At 51.7% G+C, this 21687-nt stretch overlaps 2 protein-coding genes across 2 annotated transcripts in view; both read right to left on the bottom strand.

Moving 5' to 3' along the window:
• EHHADH (enoyl-CoA hydratase and 3-hydroxyacyl CoA dehydrogenase) overlaps positions 1–4106 on the bottom strand; it is a 41879-nt gene extending 37773 nt beyond the window's left edge. The window contains exon 1 of the mRNA XM_038744454.1: positions 3997–4106. Within this exon, the coding sequence (XP_038600382.1) occupies positions 3997–4070 (74 nt within the window). The 5' untranslated portion in view covers positions 4071–4106. The remainder of the gene's footprint in view (positions 1–3996) is intronic.
• A 10036-nt stretch (positions 4107–14142) lies between these two features.
• LOC119930393 (general transcription factor 3C polypeptide 3-like) lies at positions 14143–16790 on the bottom strand. Its single transcript, XM_038748701.1, is given in 2 exon segments — positions 14143–14581; positions 14583–16790. Coding segments are annotated over 2 exon segments (2610 nt in total). The 3' UTR covers positions 14143–14179.
• Positions 16791–21687: the final 4897 nt, after the last annotated feature.

The following is a 21687-nucleotide window of genomic DNA, read 5'->3' as shown; positions in this document are numbered from 1 at the left end:
GATGAACGAGATCAAGGTACAGTGAGTAGGTTGGTGTTAAGAGGAGTGAAGTGTGCGGGTTGGGTTGCAGTGCATCAGTGAGGTAAGTTAGGAGGGGGAGAGCTGACCAAGCGCTTAGTACAGTGCTTTGCACACAGTAAGCGCTCAATAAATATGATTGAATGAATGAATGAATGAATGAATGGAGTGTCGTAAAGTTGAAAGACAGGGCTGGAGTCGGAAGGGTTCTAATCCCACCTCCATCACTTGCCTGTTGTGTGACCTTGGGAAAGTCACTTAGCTTCTCTGAGGCTCAACCAATCAGTGGTATTTATTGATACTGCATTAAGTACAGTACTGTTGTACTGTATCTTCCAATCACTTAGTACAATGCTCTGCACACAGAAAGCACTCAATAAATATTATTGATAGACAGTACAATACAATAGAGTTGCTGGACATGTTCCCTGCCCACTAATAATGATAATAATAATGATGGCATTTATTAAGCGCTTACTATGTGCAAAGCACTGTTCTAAGCGCAGGGGCGGTTACAAGGTGATCAAGTTGTCCCTCGTGAGGCTTACAGTCTTAACCCCCATTTTACAGATGAGGTAACCGAGGCCCAGAGAAGCGAAGTGACCTGCCCGAAGTCACACAGCTGACAATTGGCGGAGCCGGGATTTGAACCCCTGACCTCTGACTCCAAAGCCCATGCTCTTTCCATTGAGCCACGCTGCTCAGGAGGACAGGCATTTAAATAAATTATGGACATAAACCTAAGTGCTATGGGGCTGAGGGTGGGGTGAGTAAAAAGTGCTTAGGAGACACAGTAGGGAGAAGGGGAGGGGGAAATCAGGGGTTAGTCAGGGGAGGCTTCATGGAGAGGTGACCTTAATATTGCTTTGCTGGTGGGGAGAATGGTGGACTGTCATACATGAAAAAAGTTCAGTTCACATCTCTCCCCTTCTCTCAAACCTCTGGTTTCTTTATCTTTAAAAATGAGAATAAGATACCTGTTCTCCCTCCCTGTTCCAGGGAAACCTATCAACCTGTGGCTGAAAGCTCCGGTAACATTCTCCGCCACAGCAAAACAAACCCGGGCCCACAGCTGGTACAAGATAAACTTTTTTTGCTATGAGCCCTTAAAAACGCACAATAAAATACAGAGTTGGTAGACAGGTTCCCTGACCGCAAGGAGCTTAAAACAAGAAAGCAGTAAGGCCTAGTGGATAGAGCACGGGCCTGAGAGTCAGAAGGACCTGCGTTCTCATCCTGGCCCTGCCACTTGTCTGCTGTGTGACATTGGGCCAGCCCTTCACTTCTCTGTGCCCTAGTTTCCCCATCTGTAAAATGGGGGTGAAGGCTGCAAACCCCATGTGGGACAGGGGCTGTGTCCAACCTGATCGGCTTGCACCTACCCCAGAGTTAAGAAGAGAGCAACCTGACACACAGTAAGCGGTTAACAAATAATAATAGTAATAATGATGGTATTTATTAACCGCTTACTATAATAATAATAATAATGGCATTTATTAAGCGCTTACTATGTGTAAAGCACTGTTCTAAGCGCTGGGGAAGGTACAAGGTGATCAGGTTGTCACTCAGGGGGCTCACAGTCTTCATCCCCCTTTTACAGATGAGGGAACTGAGGCACAGAGAAGTGAAGTGACTTGCCCAAAGTCACACAGCCAAGTGGCGGAGTCAGGATATGAACCCATGACCTCTGACTCCAAAGCCCATGCTCTTTCCACTGAGCCACACTGCTACTATGTGCAAAGCACTGTTCTAAGTGCTGGGGAGGTTACAAGGTGATCAGGTTGTCCCACGGGGGGCTCACAGTCTTCATCTCCATTTTACAGATGAGGGAACTGAGGCCCAGAGAAGTGAAGGGACTTGCCCAGAGTCACACAGCTGACAATTGGCGGAGCCGGGATTTGAACCGATGAACTCTGACTCCAAAGCCCGGGCTCTTTCCACTGAGCCACGCTGCTTCTCTAGTACCATGTAAAGGGGGAGACAGACTTTGATAAAAATTAAATACTCCAATGAGAAGAGGAAGATAGTAAAATTAGCACTTAGGAAAATGTGTTCTAAAGGAAGCACGGGGACTCTGCTGGGGAAATTAAGAGGAGAATTTGAAATCCACGAGGGTATGATCTGGGTTGGGGGACTGGCTACCGGGGCCAGAATGACTCTTTCCCCACCACAGAACTCACTGCTGGCTGCCATCGGCCAATTTGTACTTCCCAAGCGCTTAGTACAGTGCTCTGCACATAGTAAGCGCTCAATAAATACGATTGATGATGATGATGACGATGGGACCAATCGCCCCGTGCCTGCGGAGAGTCGCCAGGCCCTTCCCTACCTCAAGAGGAGAGAGCTCAGGGCTTGCAGGAACCGGCACAACTGAAAAGAAAACTCTGAGGGGGCTGAGGATGCTCGGAAATGTACAGAAATGAAAACACAAACTCTTTGTGTTTAATAATAATAATAAAAATAATAATAATAATAATAATAATAATAATAATAATAATGGTATTTATTAAACTTCTAGACTGTGAGCCCACTGTTGGGTAGGGACCATCTCTACATGTTGCCAACTTGTACTTCCCAAGCGCTTAGTACAGTGCTCTGCACACAGTAAGCGCTCAATAAATAAAATTGATTGATTAAGCACTATGTGCAAAGCAATCAATCAATCAATCAACCAATCGTATTGATTGATAGCGGCAGAGGAGCGGAGGGTGTGGGCTGGGCTGGAGAAGGAGAAAAGGGAGGTAAGGGAGGAGGTGGCGAGGAGATGGACAGCCTTGAAGCCCAGGGTGAGGAGTTTCTGCCTGATGCATAGGTTGATTGATAGCCACTGGAAATTTTTGAGGAGGGGAGTAATATGCCCAGAGCGTTTCTGGACAAAGACAATCCGGGCAGCAGTGTGAAGTATGGATTGAAGTGGGGAGAGACAGGAGGATGGGAGATCGGAGAGGAGGCTGATACAGTAGTCCAGATGGGATAGGATGAGAGCTTGAACGAGCAGGGTAGCGGTTTGGATGGAGAGGAAAGGGCGGATCTTGGCAATGTTGCGGAGCTGAGACCGGCAGGTTTTGGCGACAGCTTGGACGTGAGGGGTGAACGAGAGAGCGGAGTCGAGGATGACACCAAGGTTGCGGGCCTGTGAGATGGGAAGGATGGTAGTGCCATCTACAGTGATGGGAAAGTCAGGAGGAGGGCAGGGTTTGGGAGGGAAGACAAGGAGTTCAGTCTTGGACACGTTGAGTTTTAGGTGGCGGGCAGACATCCAGATGGAGATGTCCTGAACGCAGGGGGAGACACGAGCCTGGGGGGAGGAAGAGAGAGCAGGGGCAGAGATGGAGATCTGGGTGTCATCAGCGTAGAGGTGATAGTTGAAGCCGTGGGAGCGAATGAGGTCACCGAGGGAGTGAGTGTAGATTGAGAACAGAAGGGGACCAAGCACTGAACCTTGAGGAACCCCTACAGTAAGGGGATGGAAGGGCCTGCAAAAGAGACTGAGAATGAAATTAATTAATAATTAATTAATAATAATTATAACTAATAATTATTAATTATTAATCAGTGGGACGAGCACGGGCTTGGGAGCCGGAGGTCATGGGTTCAAATCCCTCCTCGGCCACCTGTCGTCTCTGGGCCTCAGTTCCCTTATCTGTCAAATGGGGGTGAAGACCGTCCCCTGTGGGACAACCTGATCACCTTGTGACCTCCCCAGCGCTTAGAACAGTGCTTTGCACCTAGTAGGCGCTTAATATGTAACCTCCCCAGCGCTTAGAACAGTGCTTTGCACATGGTAAGCGCTTAATGAATGCCGCTATTATTATTATTATTATTGTTATTAGAGGCCCAGTTGTCCTGTCACAACCGGAAATGGAGGCGACTGGTCGTGGTTGGGGGGCAGGCCCGGCCCCTTCGAAGAGGGGGAAGGAGTCCAAGGTCGGCGAAGGGAAAAGGGGCGATTTTTGGTGCCGAAGGCGGAGGGTTTACCTCAGGCTGTTGACGGGTGGGTTTCGTATGCGGATGAGGGCCACGCTGGCCCGAGGACGACTGTAGTCGGCCATGTTTCGGACTTGGCCCTCGACGACCGTTGCTCCGAATTTACCTCAGCGAGGTGGGCGGCTGCGAGCCCCACGTGGCGCGAGGGCGGGATTCCGCCCCGGCCAATAGGAAACGAGCTCCGCGCACGCGGGCCGCCACGCCCTCCCTCGCGCCCTCCCTGCAGCCGCGCCTGCGCAGTCGCGCCCTCCCTGTTGCCACGCCTCCGCACTCGCGCCCGCCCTGCATCCGCGCCTGCGCACTCGCGCCCCACGCGGCGCGAGGGCGGGATTCCGTCCCAGCCAATAGGAAACGAGCTCCGCGCATGCCGGCTGTCACGCCGTCCCTCGCGCCGCGCCTGCGCCCTCCCTGCGGACGCGCCTGCGCACTCGCGTCCCCCCTTTAGCTTGCGCGCCTGCGCACTCGCGTCTTCCCTGTAGCTTGCGCGCCTGCGCAGTTCGCGCTGATTTTTTTTTAACGTAAGGTGAAACGTCCGTCGAATTCAGACGGAAGGGAAGGCCCAGAGGCCTCTCGTTACCTCACCTCATATATATATATATATATATATATGAATGTAGAAAGATTTATATATACATACACATATATATAAATGTAGAAAGTTATATATCTTTCATTTATTAATATAATAATAATGGTATTTGTTAAGCGCTTACTATGTGCAAAGCACTGTTCTAAGCGCTGGGGGATACAAGGTGATAATGATAATGCTATTTGTTAAGCGCTTAGTATGTGCAAAGCACTGTCCTAAGGTAATCAGGTTGACCCACATGGGGCTCACAATCTCAATCCCAATTTTAATAGTAATAATAATGATGGTATTTGTTAAGCGCTTACAATGTGCAAAGCACTGTTCTAAGCGCTGGGGGGGTTACACAAGGCGATCAGGTTGCCCCCCGGGGGGCTCACAGTTTTAATCCGCATTTTCCAGATGAGGTAACTGAGGCCCAGAGAAGTGAAGTTACTTGCCCCAAGTCACACAGCTGTGGCAGAGCCAGGATTCGAACCCATGACCTCTTACTCCCAAGCCCGGGTTCTTTCCACTGAGCCACAATGCTTCTCTTGTACTTCCCAAGCTCTTAGTACAGTGCTCTAGACTGAGCCCCTTCCTTCCTCTCCCCCTCCTCCCCCTCCCCAACCCCCCCCGCCCCCTTACCTCCTTCCCCTCCCCACACCACCTGTATATATGTATAGATGTTTGTACGGATTTATTACTCTATTTTACTTGTACATATTTATTCTATTTATTTTATTTTGTTAATATATTTTGTTTCGGTGCCTGTCTCCCCCTTCTAGACTGTGAGCCTGCTGTTGGGTAGGGACCGTCTCTATATGTTGCCAACTTGGACTTCCCAAGCGCTTAGTACAGTGCAGGCAGAAACTCCTCACCCTTGGCTTCCAGGCTGTCCATCCCCTCGCCCTCTCCTACCTCCCCTCCCTTCTGTCCTTCTCCAGCCCAGCCCGCACCCTCCGCTCCTCTGCCACCGCTAACCTCCTCACTGGGCCTCGTTCTCCCCTGTCCCACCGTCGACCCCCGGCCCACGTCCTCCCCCTGGCCCGGAATGCCCTCCCTCCCTCCGCACATCCTCATCAAGCTAGCTCTCTTCCTCCCTTCAAAGCCCTACTCATCATCATCATCATCAATTGTATTTATTGAGCGCTTACTATGTGCAGAGCACTGTACTAAGCGCTTGGGAAGTACAAATTGGCAACATATAGAGACAGTCCCTACCCAACAGTGGGCTCACAGTCTAAAAGGGGGAGACAGAGAACAAAACCAAACATACTAACAAAATAAAAGAATAGATATGTACAAGTAAAATAAATAAATAAATAAATAGAGTAATAAATATGTACAAACATATATACATATATACAGGTGCTGTGGGGAAGGGAAGGAGGTAAGATGGGGGGGATGGAGAGGGGGACGAGGGGGAGAGGAAGGAAGGGGCTCAGTCTGGGAAGGCCACCTGGAGGAGCTGAGCTCTCAGCAGGGCCTTGAAGGGAGGTAGAGAGCTAGCTTGGCGGATGGGCAGAGGGAGGGCATTCCAGGCCCGGGGGATGATGTGGGCCGGGGGTCGATGGCAGGACAGGCGAGAACGAGGTACGGTGATCTCCCTCACAGAGATCTCCTCTCTCTTGACCCCATCCATCTTTCTGAGCACCTCACACTCCACCTCACCTCCCTCTCCTCTTTACCCAGTCTTGATGATCAGATTACTGCTCTCAACTCTACCCTTTCCACTCAGCTAGAGTCACTCACTCCCCTTTCCCTTCGCCGCTCTTGTACTACTAACCCACAGCCCTGGATCACTGCCACTGTCCGCCTCCTTTGCTCTTATGATCGAGCTGCCGAACGCTGCTGGTGAAAGTCTAAACAACCATGCCAACCTCATTCACTTCAAGTTTACCCTTTCCTGCCTTAACCCAGCCCTCTACTCTGCCAGACAAAGCGATTTCTCCTCCCTTATTGACAGCCATGCCCAACATCCCTGTCAGCTATTCCGTACATTCAACTCCCTTCTAACGCCCCCGATTCCTCCCCCTCCTCCTTTCCACACCCCCAACGATCTGGCCTCCTACTTCATTAACAAAATTAAATCCATCAGGTCCGACCTCCCCAAAGTCACTTCCCCCCTCTTCTCCAACCCCCCGGCTCTCAACACTCTCTGCTACTCTCCCTTCCTTCCCAGCAGTATCCTCAGAGGAGCTCTCCTCCCTCCTCTCAAGTGCTACTCCGGCCACCTGTGCTTCTGACCCCATTCCCTCTCATCTTATGAAATCTCTCGCTCCATCCCTTCTCCCCTCCTCAACTTCCAACGTCAACCGCTAACTCTCCACTGGGTCCTTCCCCTCTGCCTTCAAACATGCCTATGTCTCTCCCATCCTAAAAAAAACCCCTCTCTTGACCCCACCTCACCTTCTAGTTATCGCCCCATATCCCTCCTACTATTCCTTTCCAAACTCCTTGAACGAGTTGTCTACAGGTGCCAACTCGAATTCCTCAACATCAACTTTCTCCTGGACCCCCTCCAGTCTGGCTTCTGTCCCCTACATTCCACGGAAACTGCCCTCTCAAAGGTCACCAATGACCTCCTGCTTGCCAAATCCAACGGCTCATACTCTATCCTAATCTTCCTCGACCTCTCAGCTACCTTCGACACTGTGGACCACCCCCTTCTCCTCAACACGCTATCTGACCTTGGCTTCACAGACTCCGTCCTCTCCTGGTTCTCCTCTTATCTCTCCGGTCGTTCTTTCTCAGTCTCTTTTGCAGGCTCCTCCTCCCCCTCCCATCCTCTTACTGTGGGGGTTCCCCAAGGTTCAGTTCTTGGTCCCCTTCTGTTCTCGATCTACACTCACTCCCTTGGTGATCTCATTCGCTCCCACAGCTTCAACTATCATCTCTACGCTGATGACACCCAGATCTCCATCTCTGCCCCTGCTCTCTCCCCCTCCCTCCAGGCTCGCATCTTCTCCTGCCTTCAGGACATCTCCATCTGGATGTCTGCCCGCCACCTAAAACTCAACATGTCCAAGACTGAACTCCTTGTCTTCCCTCCCAAAACCTGCCCTCTCCCTGACTTTCCCATCTCTGTTGACGGCACTACCATCCTTCCCGTCTCACAAGCCCGCAACCTTGGTGTCATCCTCGACTCCGCTCTCTCATTCACCCCTCACATCCAAGCCGTCACCAAAACCTGCCGGTCTCAGCTCCGCAACGTTGCCAAGATCCGCCCTTTCCTCTCCATCCAAACTGCTACCCTGCTCATTCAAGCTCTCATCCTATCCCGTCTGGACTACTGCATCAGCCTTCTCTCTAATCTCCCATCCTCGTGTCTCTCTCCACTTCAATCCATACTTCATGCTGCTGCCCGGATTGTCTTTGTCCAGAAACCCTACTGAGAGCTCACCTCCTCCAGGAGGCCTTCCCACACTCAGCCCCCTCCTTCTTCTCCCCCTCCTCCCCTCTCAATCCCCCCCGCCTTACCTCCTTCCCCTCCCCACAGCACCTGTATATATGTATATATATTTGTATGTATTGATTACTTTATTTCATTCGTACGTATGTATTCTATTTATTTTATTTTGTTAATATGTTTTGTTCTGTCGTCTGTCTCCCCCTTCTAGACTGTGAGCCCGCTGTTGGGTAGGGACCGTCTCCATATGTTGCCAACTTGTACTTCCCAAGGGGAAGGATGTGGGCCCCGGGTGCTCTGCACACAGCACTCAATAAATGCGATTGATTGAATGAATGAATATAAATACGATTGAATGAATGAATGCTCTGCACAAAGTAAGCGCTCAATAAAGATGAACAGAGAAGCATCGTGGCTCAGTGGAAAGAACCTGGGCTTGGAAGTCAGAGATCATGGGTTCTCATTCATTCATTCATTCAATCGTATTTATTGAGTGCTTACTGTGTGCGGAACACTGTTCTAAGCGCTTGGAAAGTACAATTCAGCAATAGAGACAATCTGGCTCTGCCACTTGTCAGCTGTGTGACTTTGGGCAAGTCACTTCACTTCTCTGGGCCTCAGTTCCCTCATCTGGAAAATGAAGACTGTGAGCCCCATGTGGGACAACCTGATCACCTTGTATCCCCCCAGCGCTTTGCACGTAGTAAGCGCTTAACAAATACCATCATTATTATTATTATCCATGCATTCATTAAATCGTATTGAGCGCTTACTGTATGCAGAGCACTGGACTAAGCGCTTGGGAAGTACAAGTCAGCAACATATAGAGAACGGTCCCTACTCAACAACCGGCTCACAGTCTAGACAGTCATTCATTGATATTTATTGAGCGCTTACTGTATGCAGAGCACTGTACTAAGCGCTTGAGAAGTACAAGTCGGCAACATAATAATAATTTTGGTATTTGTTAAGCCCTTATTATGTGCCAAGCACTATTCAGGATACAAGGTAATCAGGCTGTCCCATGTGGGGCTCACCGTCTTAATCCCCATTTTACAGATGAGGTAACTGAGGCACAGAGAAATTAAATGCTTTATCGACGAGTAGGGGGCAAAATAAGTTAACCGGTGTAAATCGGCCACAAGGTTCGAGAACCCAAGGTGGTGACGCAGATAGGAAAAATGACTCAGAGACACGAGTTCAGATAGAGCAGTAGAGGTATTAATAATAATGATGGTATTTGTTACTATATGCTTACTATATGCCAAGCACTGGGGAGGTTACAAGGTGATCAGGTTGTCCACCGGGGGGGCTCACGGTTTTCATCCCCATTTTCCAGATGAGGTCACTGAGGCCCAGAGAAGCGAAGTGTCACACAGCCGACAGTTGGCAGAGCCGGGATTTGAACCCGTGACCTCTGACTCCGAAGCCTGGGCTCTTTCCATTGAGCCACACAGGGGCAAGGGTGAGATGCCCCCCGGGGACGGTGGCACCCGCACATTCCCGGATTCGTCTGTCCCCCGACCCCGGGATCGGATGGCCGGCCTTCTTCCCGGAAGAGGCCTGGCACACGGAGCTGGGTCGGCTGGCCAGTTGGCACGCCCGGGCTCCGAGGGCGGCTGGCACTAGGCGGCCCCGAATCTCCCGGAGGAATCGGGGGTCGCCCACGCCCGGCCCACCTTGGGAGGGTCTCAGATAGAGAATCAGCGTGACTCAGTGGAAACAGCCATGGCTTTGGAGTCAGAGGTCACGGGTTCAAATCCCGGCCCCGCCATCATCATTATTATTATTCTCTGGGCCTCAGTTACCTCATCTGTAAAATGGGGATGAAGACTGTGAGCCCCCCGTGGGACAATCTGATCACCTTGTATCTCGCCCAGTGCTTAGAACAGTGCTTTGCACGTAGTAAGCGCTTAATAAATGCCATCATTATTATTATTATTATTATTATTATCAGGTTGTCCCACGGGGGGCTCCCAGGCTTAATCCCCATTTTCCAGATGAGGTAACTGAAGCACAGAGAAGTTAAGTGACTAGCCCAAAGTCACACAGCTGGCGAGGGGTGGAGCCGGGATTTGAACCCGTGACCTCTGACTCCAAAGCCCGGGCTCTTTCCACTGAGCCACGCTGCACACAGTTGACAAGCGGCCGAGCCGGGATTAGAATCCATGACCTCTGACTCTCAAGCCTGTGCTCTTTCCACTGAGCCACGCTACTTCTCTATAATAATAATAATAACGGCATTTATTAAGCGCTTACTATGTGCAAAGCACTGTTCTAAGCGCTGGGGGGAATACAGGGTGATCAGGTTGTCCCACGGGGGGGCTCACAGTCTTCATCCCCATTTTACAGATGAGGGAACTGAGGCACAGAGAAGTCAAGTGACTTGCCCAAAGTCACACAGCTGACAAGTGGCAGAGCCGGTACTTGAATCCATAACCTCTGACTCCAAAGCCCGGGCTCTTTCCCACTGGGCCACGCTGCTTCTCTATATGGAGACGGTCCCTACCCAACAACGGGCTCATATTCGATCGTATTTATTGAGCACTTACTGTGTGCAGAGCACTGTGCTAAGTGCTTGGGATGTATAACTCACTCATTCATTCAGTCGTATTTATTGAGCGCTTACTGTGTGCAGAGCACTGGATTAAGCGCTTGGGAAGTACAAGTTGGCAACAAATCGAGACAGTCCCTACCCAACAACGGTTAATTCGGCAACAGAGACAATCCCTAACCACAACGGGCTCACAGTCTAGAAGGGGGAAGACAGACATCAGAACAAACAGGCATTCATTTAATCGTATTTATTGAGCGCTTACTGTGTGCAGAACACTGGACTAAGCGCTTGGGAAGGACCAGTCGGCGACATCTAGAGATGGCCCCTACCCAACAGCGGGCTCACAGTCTAGAAGGGGGAGACAGACAACAAAACTAAACATATAAACCAAATAAAATAAATAGAATAAATATGTATAAGTAAACTAAATAAAGAGTAATAAATATGTACAAACATATATACATATATACAGGTGCATCAGTAGCATCAATATAAAAATTCCTTTCAAAGCCCTACTGAGAGCTCACCTCCTCCAGGAGGCCTTCCCAGACTGAGCCCCCTCCTTCCTCTCCCCCTGCCTTACCTCCTTCCCCTCCCCACAGCACCTGTATATATGTATATATATTTGTATATATTGATTACTCTATTTCATTTGTACATATTTATTCTATTTTATTTTGTTAATATGTTTTGTTCTGTCGTCTGTCTCCCCCTTCTAGACTGTGAGCCCGCTGTTGGGTAGGGACCGTCTCTGTATGTTGCCAACTTGGACTTCCCAAGGGGAAGGATGTGGGCCCGGGGTACAGTGCTCTGCACACAGCGCTCAATAAATACGATTGATTGAATGAATGAATATAAATACGATTGAACGAATGAATGCTCTGCACAAAGTAAGCGCTCAATAAATATAAACAAAGAAGCATTGCAGCTCAGTGGAAAGAACCTGGGCTTGGGAGTCAGAGATCATGGGTTCTAATTCATTCATTCAATCGTATTTATTGAGTGCTTACTGTGTGCAGAACACTGTTCTAAGCGCTTGGAAAGTACAATTCAGCAATAGAGACAGTCTGGCTCCGCCACTTGTCAGCTGTGTGACTTTGGGCAAGTCACTTCACTTCTCTGGGCCTCAGTTCCCTCATCTGGAAAATGGGGATGAAGACTGTGAGCCCCACGTGGGACAACCTGATCAATCAATCAATCAATCAATCGTATTTATTGAGCACTTACTATGTGTAGAGCACTGTACTAAGCGCTTGGGAAGTACAAATTGGCAACACATAGAGACAGTCCCTACCCAACAGTGGGCTCACAGTTTAAGAGGGGGAGACAGAGAACAGAACCAAACATACCAACAAAATAAAATTAATAGGATAGAAATGTACAAGTAAAATGAATAAATAAATAAATAGAGTAATAAATATGTACAACCATATACATACATATATACAGGTGCTGTGGGGAAGGGAAGGAGGTAAGATGGGGGGATGGAGAGGGGGACGAGGGGGAGAGGAAGGAGGGGGCTCAGTCTGGGAAGGCCTCCTGGAGGAGGTGAGCTCTCAGTAGGGCTTTGAAGGGAGGAAGAGAGCTAGCTTGGCGGAGGGGCAGAGGGAGGCCATTCCAGGCCCGGGGGATGACGTGGGCCGGGGGTCGACGGCGGGGCAGGCGAGAACGAGGTACGGTGAGGAGATCAGCGGTGGAGGAGCGGAGGGTGCGGGCTGGGCTGGAGAAGGAGAGAAGGGAGGTGAGGTAGGAGGGGGCGAGGGGATGGACAGCCTGGAAGCCCAGGGTGAGGAGTTTCTGCCTGATGCGCAGATTGATTGGTAGCCACTGGAGATTTTTGAGGAGGGGAGTAATATGCCCAGAGCGTTTCTGGACAAAGACGATCCGGGCAGCAGTGTGAAGTATGTATTGAAGTGAAGAGAGACACGAGGATGGGAGATCAGAGATCAGAGAGAAGGCTGGTGCAGTAGTCCAGACGGGATAGGATGAGAGCTTGAATGAGCAGGGTAGCGGTTGGGATGGAGAGGAAAGGGCGGAGCTTGGCAATGTTGCGGAGCTGAGACCGGCAGGTTTTGGTGACGGCTTGGATGTGAGGGGTGAATGAGAGAGCGGAGTCGAGGATGACACCAAGGTTGCGGGCTTGTGAGACGGGAAGGATGGTAGTGCCGTCAACAGAGATGGGAAAGTCAGGGAGAGGGCAGGGTTTGGGAGGGAAGACAAGGAGCTCAGTCTTGGACATGTTGAGCTTTAGGTGGCGGGCGGACATCCAGATGTAGATGTCCTGAAGGCAGGAGGAGATGCGAGTCTGGAGGGAGGGGGAGAGAGCAGGGGCAGAAATGTAGATCTGGGTGTCATCAGCGTAGAGATGATAGTTGAAGCCGTGGGAGCGAATGAGGTCACCAAGGGAGTGAGTGTAGATTGATCACCTTGTATCCCCCCAGCACTTTGCACATAGTAAGCGCTTAACAAATACCATCATTATTATTATTATCCATGCATTCATTCAATCGTATTGAGCGCTTACTGTGTGCAGAGCACTGGACTAAGCGCTTGAGAAGTACAAGTTGAAAACATAATAATTTTGGTATTTGTTAAGCACTTATGTGCCAAGCACTATTCAGGATACAAAGTAATCAGGCTGTCCCATGTGGGGCTCACCGTCTTAATCCCCATTTTACAGATGAGGTAACTGAGGCACAGAGAAATTAAATGCTTTATCGACGAGTAGGGGGCAAAATAAGTTAACCGGTGTAAATGGGCCACAAGGTTCGAGAACCCAAGGTGGTGACGCAGGTAGGAAAAATGACTCAGAGACACGAGTTCAGATAGAGCAGTAGAGGTATTAATAATAATGATGGTATTTGTTACTATATGCTTACTATATGCCAAGCACTGGGGAGGTTACAAGGTGATCAGGTTGTCCACCGGGGGGGCTCACGGTTTTCATCCCCATTTTCCAGATGAGGTCACTGAGGCCCAGAGAAGCGAAGTGTCACACAGCCGACAGTTGGCAGAGCCGGGATTTGAACCCATGACCTCTGACTCCGAAGCCTGGGCTCTTTCCATTGAGCCACGCAGGGGCAAGGGTGAGATGCCCCCTGGGGACGGTGGCACCCGCACATTCCCGGATTCGTCCGTCCCCCGACCCCGGGATCGGATGGCCGGCCTTCTTCCCGGAAGAGGCCTGGCACACGGAGCTGGGACGGCTGGCCAGCTGGCACGCCCGGGCTCCGAGGGCGGCCCCGACTCTCCCGGAGGAATTGGGGGTCACCCACGCCCGGAGACCTTGGGAGGATCTCAGATAGAGAATCAGCATGGCTCAGTGGAAACAGCCCGGGCTTTGGAGTCAGAGGTCACGGGTTCAAATCCCAGCCCCGCCATCATCATTATTATTATTCTCTGGGCCTCAGTCACCTCATCTGTAAAACGGGGATTAAGACTGTGAGCCCCACATGGGACAACCTGATCACCTTGTATCCTCTGCAGCGCTTAGAACAGTGCTTTGCACATAATAAGCGCTTAACAGATGCCATTATTATATTATTATTATTATCTTGAGAGGGGGGGCGTTGCGATCCGCCGGAACCGCCGTCGGCCGAGCTGTTTATTCCAACGGGAGAGACGCGGCCCCGCCAGCCCGTCACACGGAGCCCCAGGTGCGGAGGAGCCGGCGGGCCATGCCCAGGTTCCCGCTGTCCTGGTAGATGAGGGCGAGGTTGTACGCCACGTCTCGGCGCGGGTCCAGCTGGTCGGCATCCATGCCCGGGGCGACGAGGGGCGGCAGGTCGAGGGTCTTGCGGTAGTAGTGGACGGCGGCGTGGCCCAGGCCCAGCTGGTGGAGGGCGCGGCCCAGGTTGTAGAAGGCCTCCTGGCAGGGCCCGCGCAGGCTGAGGTAGCGGTGGAGGAAGGAGAAGCCCCGCACGACGAGCGCGTGCCTCTTCAGCACGTGCCTCTGGCAGGCCATGTGCACGAAGGTCAGGCCGATGCACAGGCTGAAGAGCGGGTCGCCCGGGTGGGCGCGGAAGGCCCGCACGTACCGGCCAGAGCGCGTGCCTGTAGCTTCCTCCCACGAAGGCGTTGTGGCCGTTGAGGACGCGGAGCACGTGGCTGTCGGGGTGCCTGAGCATCAGGCGGAGGCAGAAGCGACGGTGGCGCGCTTCCCGCGAGCGCGCGGTCACCTGGTTGAAGATGTTCCACAGCTGCGGCCGGTTCGCGTCCTCCATGACCATTAGCCGGACGTAGTCGTAGGCCTTGGGGAAGTCGCCGCCCAGGACGGCGGCGGACAGGCCCGGGTGTTCCAGCTCCCTGCGCTTCCGCCGGTCTCCGTAGAAGAAGTAGCATTCCAGCGCCGAGTCCACCAGCAGCTCGGCCTCCCGGTAGCGGGCCAGCGCGCCCAGGGCGTCCACCGCCCTCAGCGCCACGTCCCACCAGTCCTCCTCGGTCAGCGCGCCGCCCAGCCCCGCCAGGGTGGCCCCGACGTCGCAGCTGGCCGTCTCCCCGTCGCCGTCGGCCGAGACCCCGTCCCGCGGCACCTTGACGAGGTAGAGGTGCCTCTCCCCCGACCTGCAGCTGGAGATCAGGCCAACCCGGGCCCTGTTCATCGCCGCCTTTAGAAGCATGGCGAGCATGGTCAGCAGGGCGTCCACGTGGCCGCTCACCTTGCCTTGGGAGGGGAGCAGGGTGGAGCGGTGCGGCAGCAACTTCAGCTCCTGCCGGACGGCGTTGGCGTCCCGGGCCGGGGCGTCCGGGCCGCGCGCGGGCTCCAGGGCCTCCAGCGCCTCGTCGGGTCGTCCGAGCCGCTGCTGGAGCGTGGACAGGGTGATGCGGGCGTCCAGGTGAAGCGGGGCGAGGCCTACCACCTTGGCATAACTCCGGGCGGCGCACTCCACGTGCCCCAGCGCCTTCAGACACTCGGCGTGGCGCAGCCAGACGACGGCCTGGCTGTAGCGCTCGGAGCAGACCAGCGCGCTGAGGAGCGGCAGGGCCCCGCCGTACTCGCCCATGTCCAGGAAGGCCTCCGCCACGTCCAGGTAAAGGTCTCCCACGTCCTCGGGGTCCTGCTCCACCAGGCCGGTCAGGAGGGGGTTGAGCGGTCCCGGCGCGTTGAGATGGATCAGGCAGACCGTCAGCTTCGCGGCGATGTCGACGGGGACTCCTTCCGGGACGGTGCACGTCACCCCCTCTCCGCCCGCGCCCTTCTCCAGGACGATGCCGGGGAACCCGGTGATGACCTCCAGCGCCTTGCCGAACTGCTTGCTGGCCGCGTAGAGCTCGGCCGCGACGTTGACGTCCTCCACGGAGACGAGGCCGTGGTGCTTGGAGAACGCCTCCTCGACGATGCCGACGGCCGACGCCACGTCGTTGGCTTCGTAGTAGCTCTTGGCCACGTCCCTGGCCAGCCGCACGAAGCGCTCGCCGTCCAGCGGGGACAGGAGGGCCAGGACTCGCCGGTAGCCATCCGCGGCCAGCTTGCGCTCGCCCATCCGCTCGTACAGACTGGCCCGCTCCCACAGGTAGCGCACGTTGGCCGCGTCGTACTTCAGCGCTTTGGTGTAGCAGGAGACGGCCTGCTTGACGTTGTCCTGCTCCAGGGATGTCTCGGCCAGGCGGACCCACGCCTCCGTGTCGCTGGGGTTCAGGTGGGCGGCGATCAGCTCCAACTGCAGCGACTTCTCCACGTCCCCCTGGTCCTCGTAGATCACGGCCAGGGTGGAGAACGGCTCGTGAGCCAGCGGCGCCCGTCTGACGATCTCCATGCACATGGCGATGGCCTCCTCACGCTCCCCGCGCGCGAAGCGGACGTTGGCCTCGCCCATGAGGCCGCGTAGCGCCCGCGGGAGCTTGCTCCGGGGCCTCTTCTCCTTCATCATCTTCTGGGTCTCCCGATTTAGCGTCATCTCCAGCGCGAACACGTCTCCCGCCGTCGGCTGCTGGGCGGCCTCCTCTTCCTCCTCCTCCTCCTCCTCCTCCTCCTTCTCCTCGCTCTCTCCGATCATGGAGGCGAAGGCCCGCCACACAGACTTGCTGACGCCGTCAGCCGACTCTCCTTCCCCGCTCTCCGGGCTGCGGGGTTTGGAGGACGAGGAGGAAGACGGGGTCTCCGGCTGGGCGGAAGCGGGGGTCCCCTCACTTCCCCTCTCCTGCACGGCTTTTCCGGGATGCGTCTGGCATTCCTCCCTGCGCCGCTCGAACTCTTCGAAGGAAACCTTCCCCTCCAGGTAGTCGATGAGCTCGGGCATGAAGCCCGACATGGCGGCCCTGTCCTGTCCTGGGCCCTGCCCTTGGCCTTGACCTTGGCTGGGCCTTTCCCGCCGGATCGGATAGGAAGGAAAGCTGACTGCTCACCGAGAGTGACGAACAGACCCTGTCCTAGCCCCTTCTTCCCTTTTATTTGCTTTCCCCATGGGAGCTACACAAAGTGTTCCCACCTACCTGAAACTTTGTCACCCTGTTAACAGGAGATCTTGCCCACAAAGGCTGGGGGTCGTCGCAGACAAGGTGTGGCCGCTTTGATTAGTGTCAGCCCTCCTTGATTCCAGGATCTTCCCCAGCCGGAGCTCATTCCCAGTAGGGATCGTCTCCATCTGTTGCCAATTTGTACTTCCCAAGCGCTTAGTACAGTGCTCTGCACACGGTAAGCGCTCAATAAATACGATTGAATGAACATCCTGTTGTTAAACCCTGCATACAATGGAGTCGGTTATGCTAATAAGCCTTTAGGGAAAGTGCAGGCAATTCCGCTTCAGATGGAGTATGTGGCTAGGGTGGATGACAAGTGACTTGCCCAAAGTAGTAATAATAATAATAATAATGATGGCTCCCCCTTTTAGACTGTGAGCCCACTGTTGGGCAGGGACTGTCTCTATATGTTGACAATTTGTACTTCCCAAGCGCTTAGTACAGTGCTCTGCACACAGTAAGCACTCAATAAATATGATTGAAGATGATGCTGATGATGGCATTTATTAAGCGCTTACTATGTGCAAAGCACTGCCCTAAGTGCTGGGGAGGTTACAAGCTGATCAGGTTGGGAAGCAGCGTGGCTCAATGGAAAGAGCCCGGGCTTTGGAGTCAGAGGTCATGGGTTCAAATCCCAGCTCCGCCACTGGTCGGCTGTGTGACTTTGGGCAAGTCACTTCACTTCTCTGGGCCTCAGTTACCTCATCTGTAAAATGGGGATGAAGACTGTGAGCCCCCCATGGGACAATCTGATCACCTTGTATCTCCCCCAGCGCTTAGAACAGTGCTTTGCACATAGTAAGCGCTTAATAAATGCCATTATTATTATCATTATTATTATTATTATTATTAGGTTGTCCCACGGGGGGCTCCCAGTCTTAATCCCCATTTTCCAGATGAGGTAACTGAAGCACAGAGAAGTTAAGTGACTAGCCCAAAGTCACACAGCTGGCGAGGGGCGGAGCCGGATTTGAACCCATGACCTCTGACTCCAAAGCCCGAGCTCTTTCCACTGAGCAACGCTGCACACAGTTGACAAGCGGCAGAGCTGGGATTAGAATCCATGACCTCTGACTCTCAAGCCTGTACTCTTTCCACTGAGCCATGCTACTTCTCTATAATAATAATAATAACGGCATTTATTAAGCGCTTACTATGTGCAAAGCACTGTTCTAAGCGCTGGGGGGAATACAAGGTGATCAGGTTGTCCCACGTGGGGCTCACAGTCTTCATCCCCATTTTACAGATGAGGGAACTGAGGCAGAAGTGAAGTGAAGTGAAGTGACTTGCCCAAAGTCACACAGCTGACAAGTGGCAGAGCTGGGACTTGAACCCATGACCTCTGACTCCGAAGCCCGGCATCTTTCCCACTGAGCCACGCTGCTTCTCTATATGGAGACGGTCCCTACCCAACAACGGCCTCACATTCGATCGTATTTATTGAGCACTTACTGTGTGCAGAGCACTGTGCTAAGTGCTTGGGACGTATAATTCACTCATTCATTCATTCAATCGTATTTATTGAGCGCTTACTGTGTGCTAGAGCAGTGGACTAAGCGCTTGGGAAGTACAAGTTGGCAACAAATAGAGACGGCCCCTACCCAACAACGGGTAATTCGGCAACAGAGACAATCCCTAACCACAACGGGCTCACAGTCTAGAAGGGGGGAGACAGACATCAAAACAAACAGGCATTCATTCATTCACTCAATCGTATTTATTGAGCGCTTACTGTGTGCAGAGCACTGGACTAAGCGCTTGGGAAGTACAAGTTGGCAACATATAGAGACGGTCCCTACCCAACAGCGGGCTCACAGTCTAGAAGGGGGAGAAAGACAACAAAACTAAACATATAAACCACATAAAATAAATAGAATAAATATGTATAAGTAAACTAAAGAGTAATAAATATGTACAAACATATATACATATATACAGGTGCATCAGTAGCATCAATACAAATATTCCCTTCAAAGCCCTACTGAGAGCTCACCTCCTCCAGGAGGCCTTCCCAGACTGAGCCCCCTCCTTCCTCTCCCCCTCCTCCCCCTCTCCACCCCCACAGCCTTACCTCCTTCCCTTCCCCACAGCACCTGTATATATGTATATATGTTTGTACATATTTATTACTCTATTTATTTACTTATTTTACTTGTACATATCTATTCTATTTATTTTATTTTGTTAGTATGTTTGGTTTTGTTTTCTGTCTCCCCCTTTTAGACTGTGAGCCCACTGTTGGGTAGGGACTGTCTCCATACGTTGCCAATTTGTACTTCCCAAGCGCTTGGTACAGTGCTCTGCACACAGTAAGCGCTCAATAAATACAATTGATTGATTGATTAGAACAGTGCTCTGCACATAGTAAGCGCTTAATAAACGCCATCATTATTATTATTATTATTATTATAGTGCTTGGCATATAGTAAGCACTTAACGAGTACCAAAACTATTATTATTATTGTCAACAGTGATGGGAAAATTGAGGGCAGGAAAGGGTTTGCGGGAGGAGGCCGGACCGGATGTGGGGGGGGAACCGGGCGGCAGGGAGGAACTGCGCACGCGCGGCGGCGGCGAGTGGGGACATTGCGCACGCGCGGCTGCAGCAGGGGGGGGGACATTGAGCGGGGGGGGGGGAATTGCGCACGCGCGGCGGCGGCGGGGGGGGGACATTGCGCACGCGCGGCGGCGGCGGCGGGGGGACACACTGTGCAGACTGCGCACGCGCAGCGGTGGGGTGGGGCTGCGCATGCGCGGCGGCTGGGCGGGGGGAGATTCAATCAATCAATCAATCAATCGTGTTTAATGAGCGCTTACTGTGTGCAGAGCACTGTACTAAGCGCTTGGGAAGGACAAGTTGGCAACATCTAGAGACAGTCCCTACCCAACAGCGGGCTCACAGTCTAAAAGGGGGAGACAGAGAACAAAACCAAACATACTAACAAAATAAAATAAATAGAATAGATACGTACAAGTAAAGTAAATAAATAAATAGAGTAATGAGGACGAAGAGGATAATGGCCTGAACCATCAGTCGTTGCTACTAAGAGCTAACCACATGCGGAGCTCTGTTGTAATAATAATATGATGGCATTTATTAAGTGCTTACTAGGTGCAAAGCACTGTTCTAAGCGCTGGGGAGGTTACAAGGTGATCAGGTTGTCCCATGGGGGGCTCACAGTCTTCATTCCCCTTTTACAGCTGAGGTAACTGAGGCACAGAGAAGTGAAGTGACTTGTCCAAGGTCACACAGCTGACAAGTGGCAGAGCTGGGATCAGAATCCACGACTTCTGATTCCCAAGCCGGGCTCTTTCCACTAAGCCACGCTCCTTCTCTAATTATAGAGAGCTGTACATAATTTTAGCTACATACACATCATTAATAAAATAGAGTAGTAAATATGTACAAATAAAACAGTAATGAAGCGTTTAGTACAGTGCTTGGCACACAGTAAGCACTCAGTAAATAATAATAATAATACTAATAATGATGGCATTTATTAAGCGCTTACTATGTGCAAAGCACTGTTCTAAGCGCTGGGAAGGTTACAAGGTGGTCAGGTTGTCCCATGGGGGGCTCACAGTCTTCATCCCCATTTTACAGATGAGGTAACTGAGGCCCAGAGAAGTGAAGTGACTTGCCCAAAGTCACGCAGCTGACAATTGGCAAAGGCAGGATTAGAACCCACGACCTCTGACTCCCAAGCCCGGGCTCTTTCCACTAAGCCACGCTCCTTCTCTAATTATAGAGAGCTGTATATAATTATAGCCATATACACATCATTAATAAAATAGAGTAGTAAATATGTACAAATAAAATAAAGTAATGAAATGCTTAGTATAGTGCTCGGCACATAGTAAGTGCTCAATACATTCATTCATACATTCAATCGTATTTATTGAGCGCTTACTGTGTGCAGAGCGCTGTACTAAGCGCTTGGGAAGTACAAGTTGGCAACATATAGAGACGGTCCCTACTCAACAGTGGGCTCACAGTCTAGAAGGGGGAGACAGAGAACAAATCAAAACATATTAACAAAATAAAATAAATAGAATAGTAAATATGTGCAAGTAAAATAAATAGAGGATGCCACTGATTGATTGAATACACTCTATTCTCCATCTTCCGTCTCATTGCCAACCTGTCACTCATGTCCTAGGAGCCTCTGGCCCGGATCTCCCTCTCTCTTTCATTCATTCATTCATTCATTCATTCAATCGTATTTATTGAGTGCTTACTGTGTGCAGAACACTGTACTAAGCGCTTGGGAAGTCCAAGTTGGCAACATATAGAGACGGTACCTACCCAACAGCGGGCTCACAGTCTAGAAGGGGGAGACAGACAACAAAACCAATTAACAAAATAAAATAAATAGAATGAATATGTACAAATAAAATAAATAAATAAATAAATAGAGCAATAAATCCGTACAAACATCTATACAGATATACAGGTGGTGTGGGGAGGGGAAGGAGGTAAGGCGGGGGGGATGGAGAGGAAGGAGGGGGCTCAGTGTGGGAAGGCCTCCTGGAGGAGGTGAGCTCTCAGTAGGGCTCCCCATCATTCATTCATTCATTCAATCGTATTTATTGAGCGCTTACTGTGTGCAGAGCACTGGACTAAGCACTTGGGAAGTCCAAGTTGGCAACATATAGATAACGGTCCCTACCCCACAGTTGGCTGACAGT

The sequence above is a fragment of the Tachyglossus aculeatus genome, chromosome 1, assembly GCF_015852505.1.
Source record: "Tachyglossus aculeatus isolate mTacAcu1 chromosome 1, mTacAcu1.pri, whole genome shotgun sequence".
Lineage (NCBI taxonomy): Eukaryota > Metazoa > Chordata > Mammalia > Monotremata > Tachyglossidae > Tachyglossus > Tachyglossus aculeatus.
Note: the sequence above shows the minus strand (reverse complement) of the source record. Positions and strands in the feature narration are given on the sequence as shown.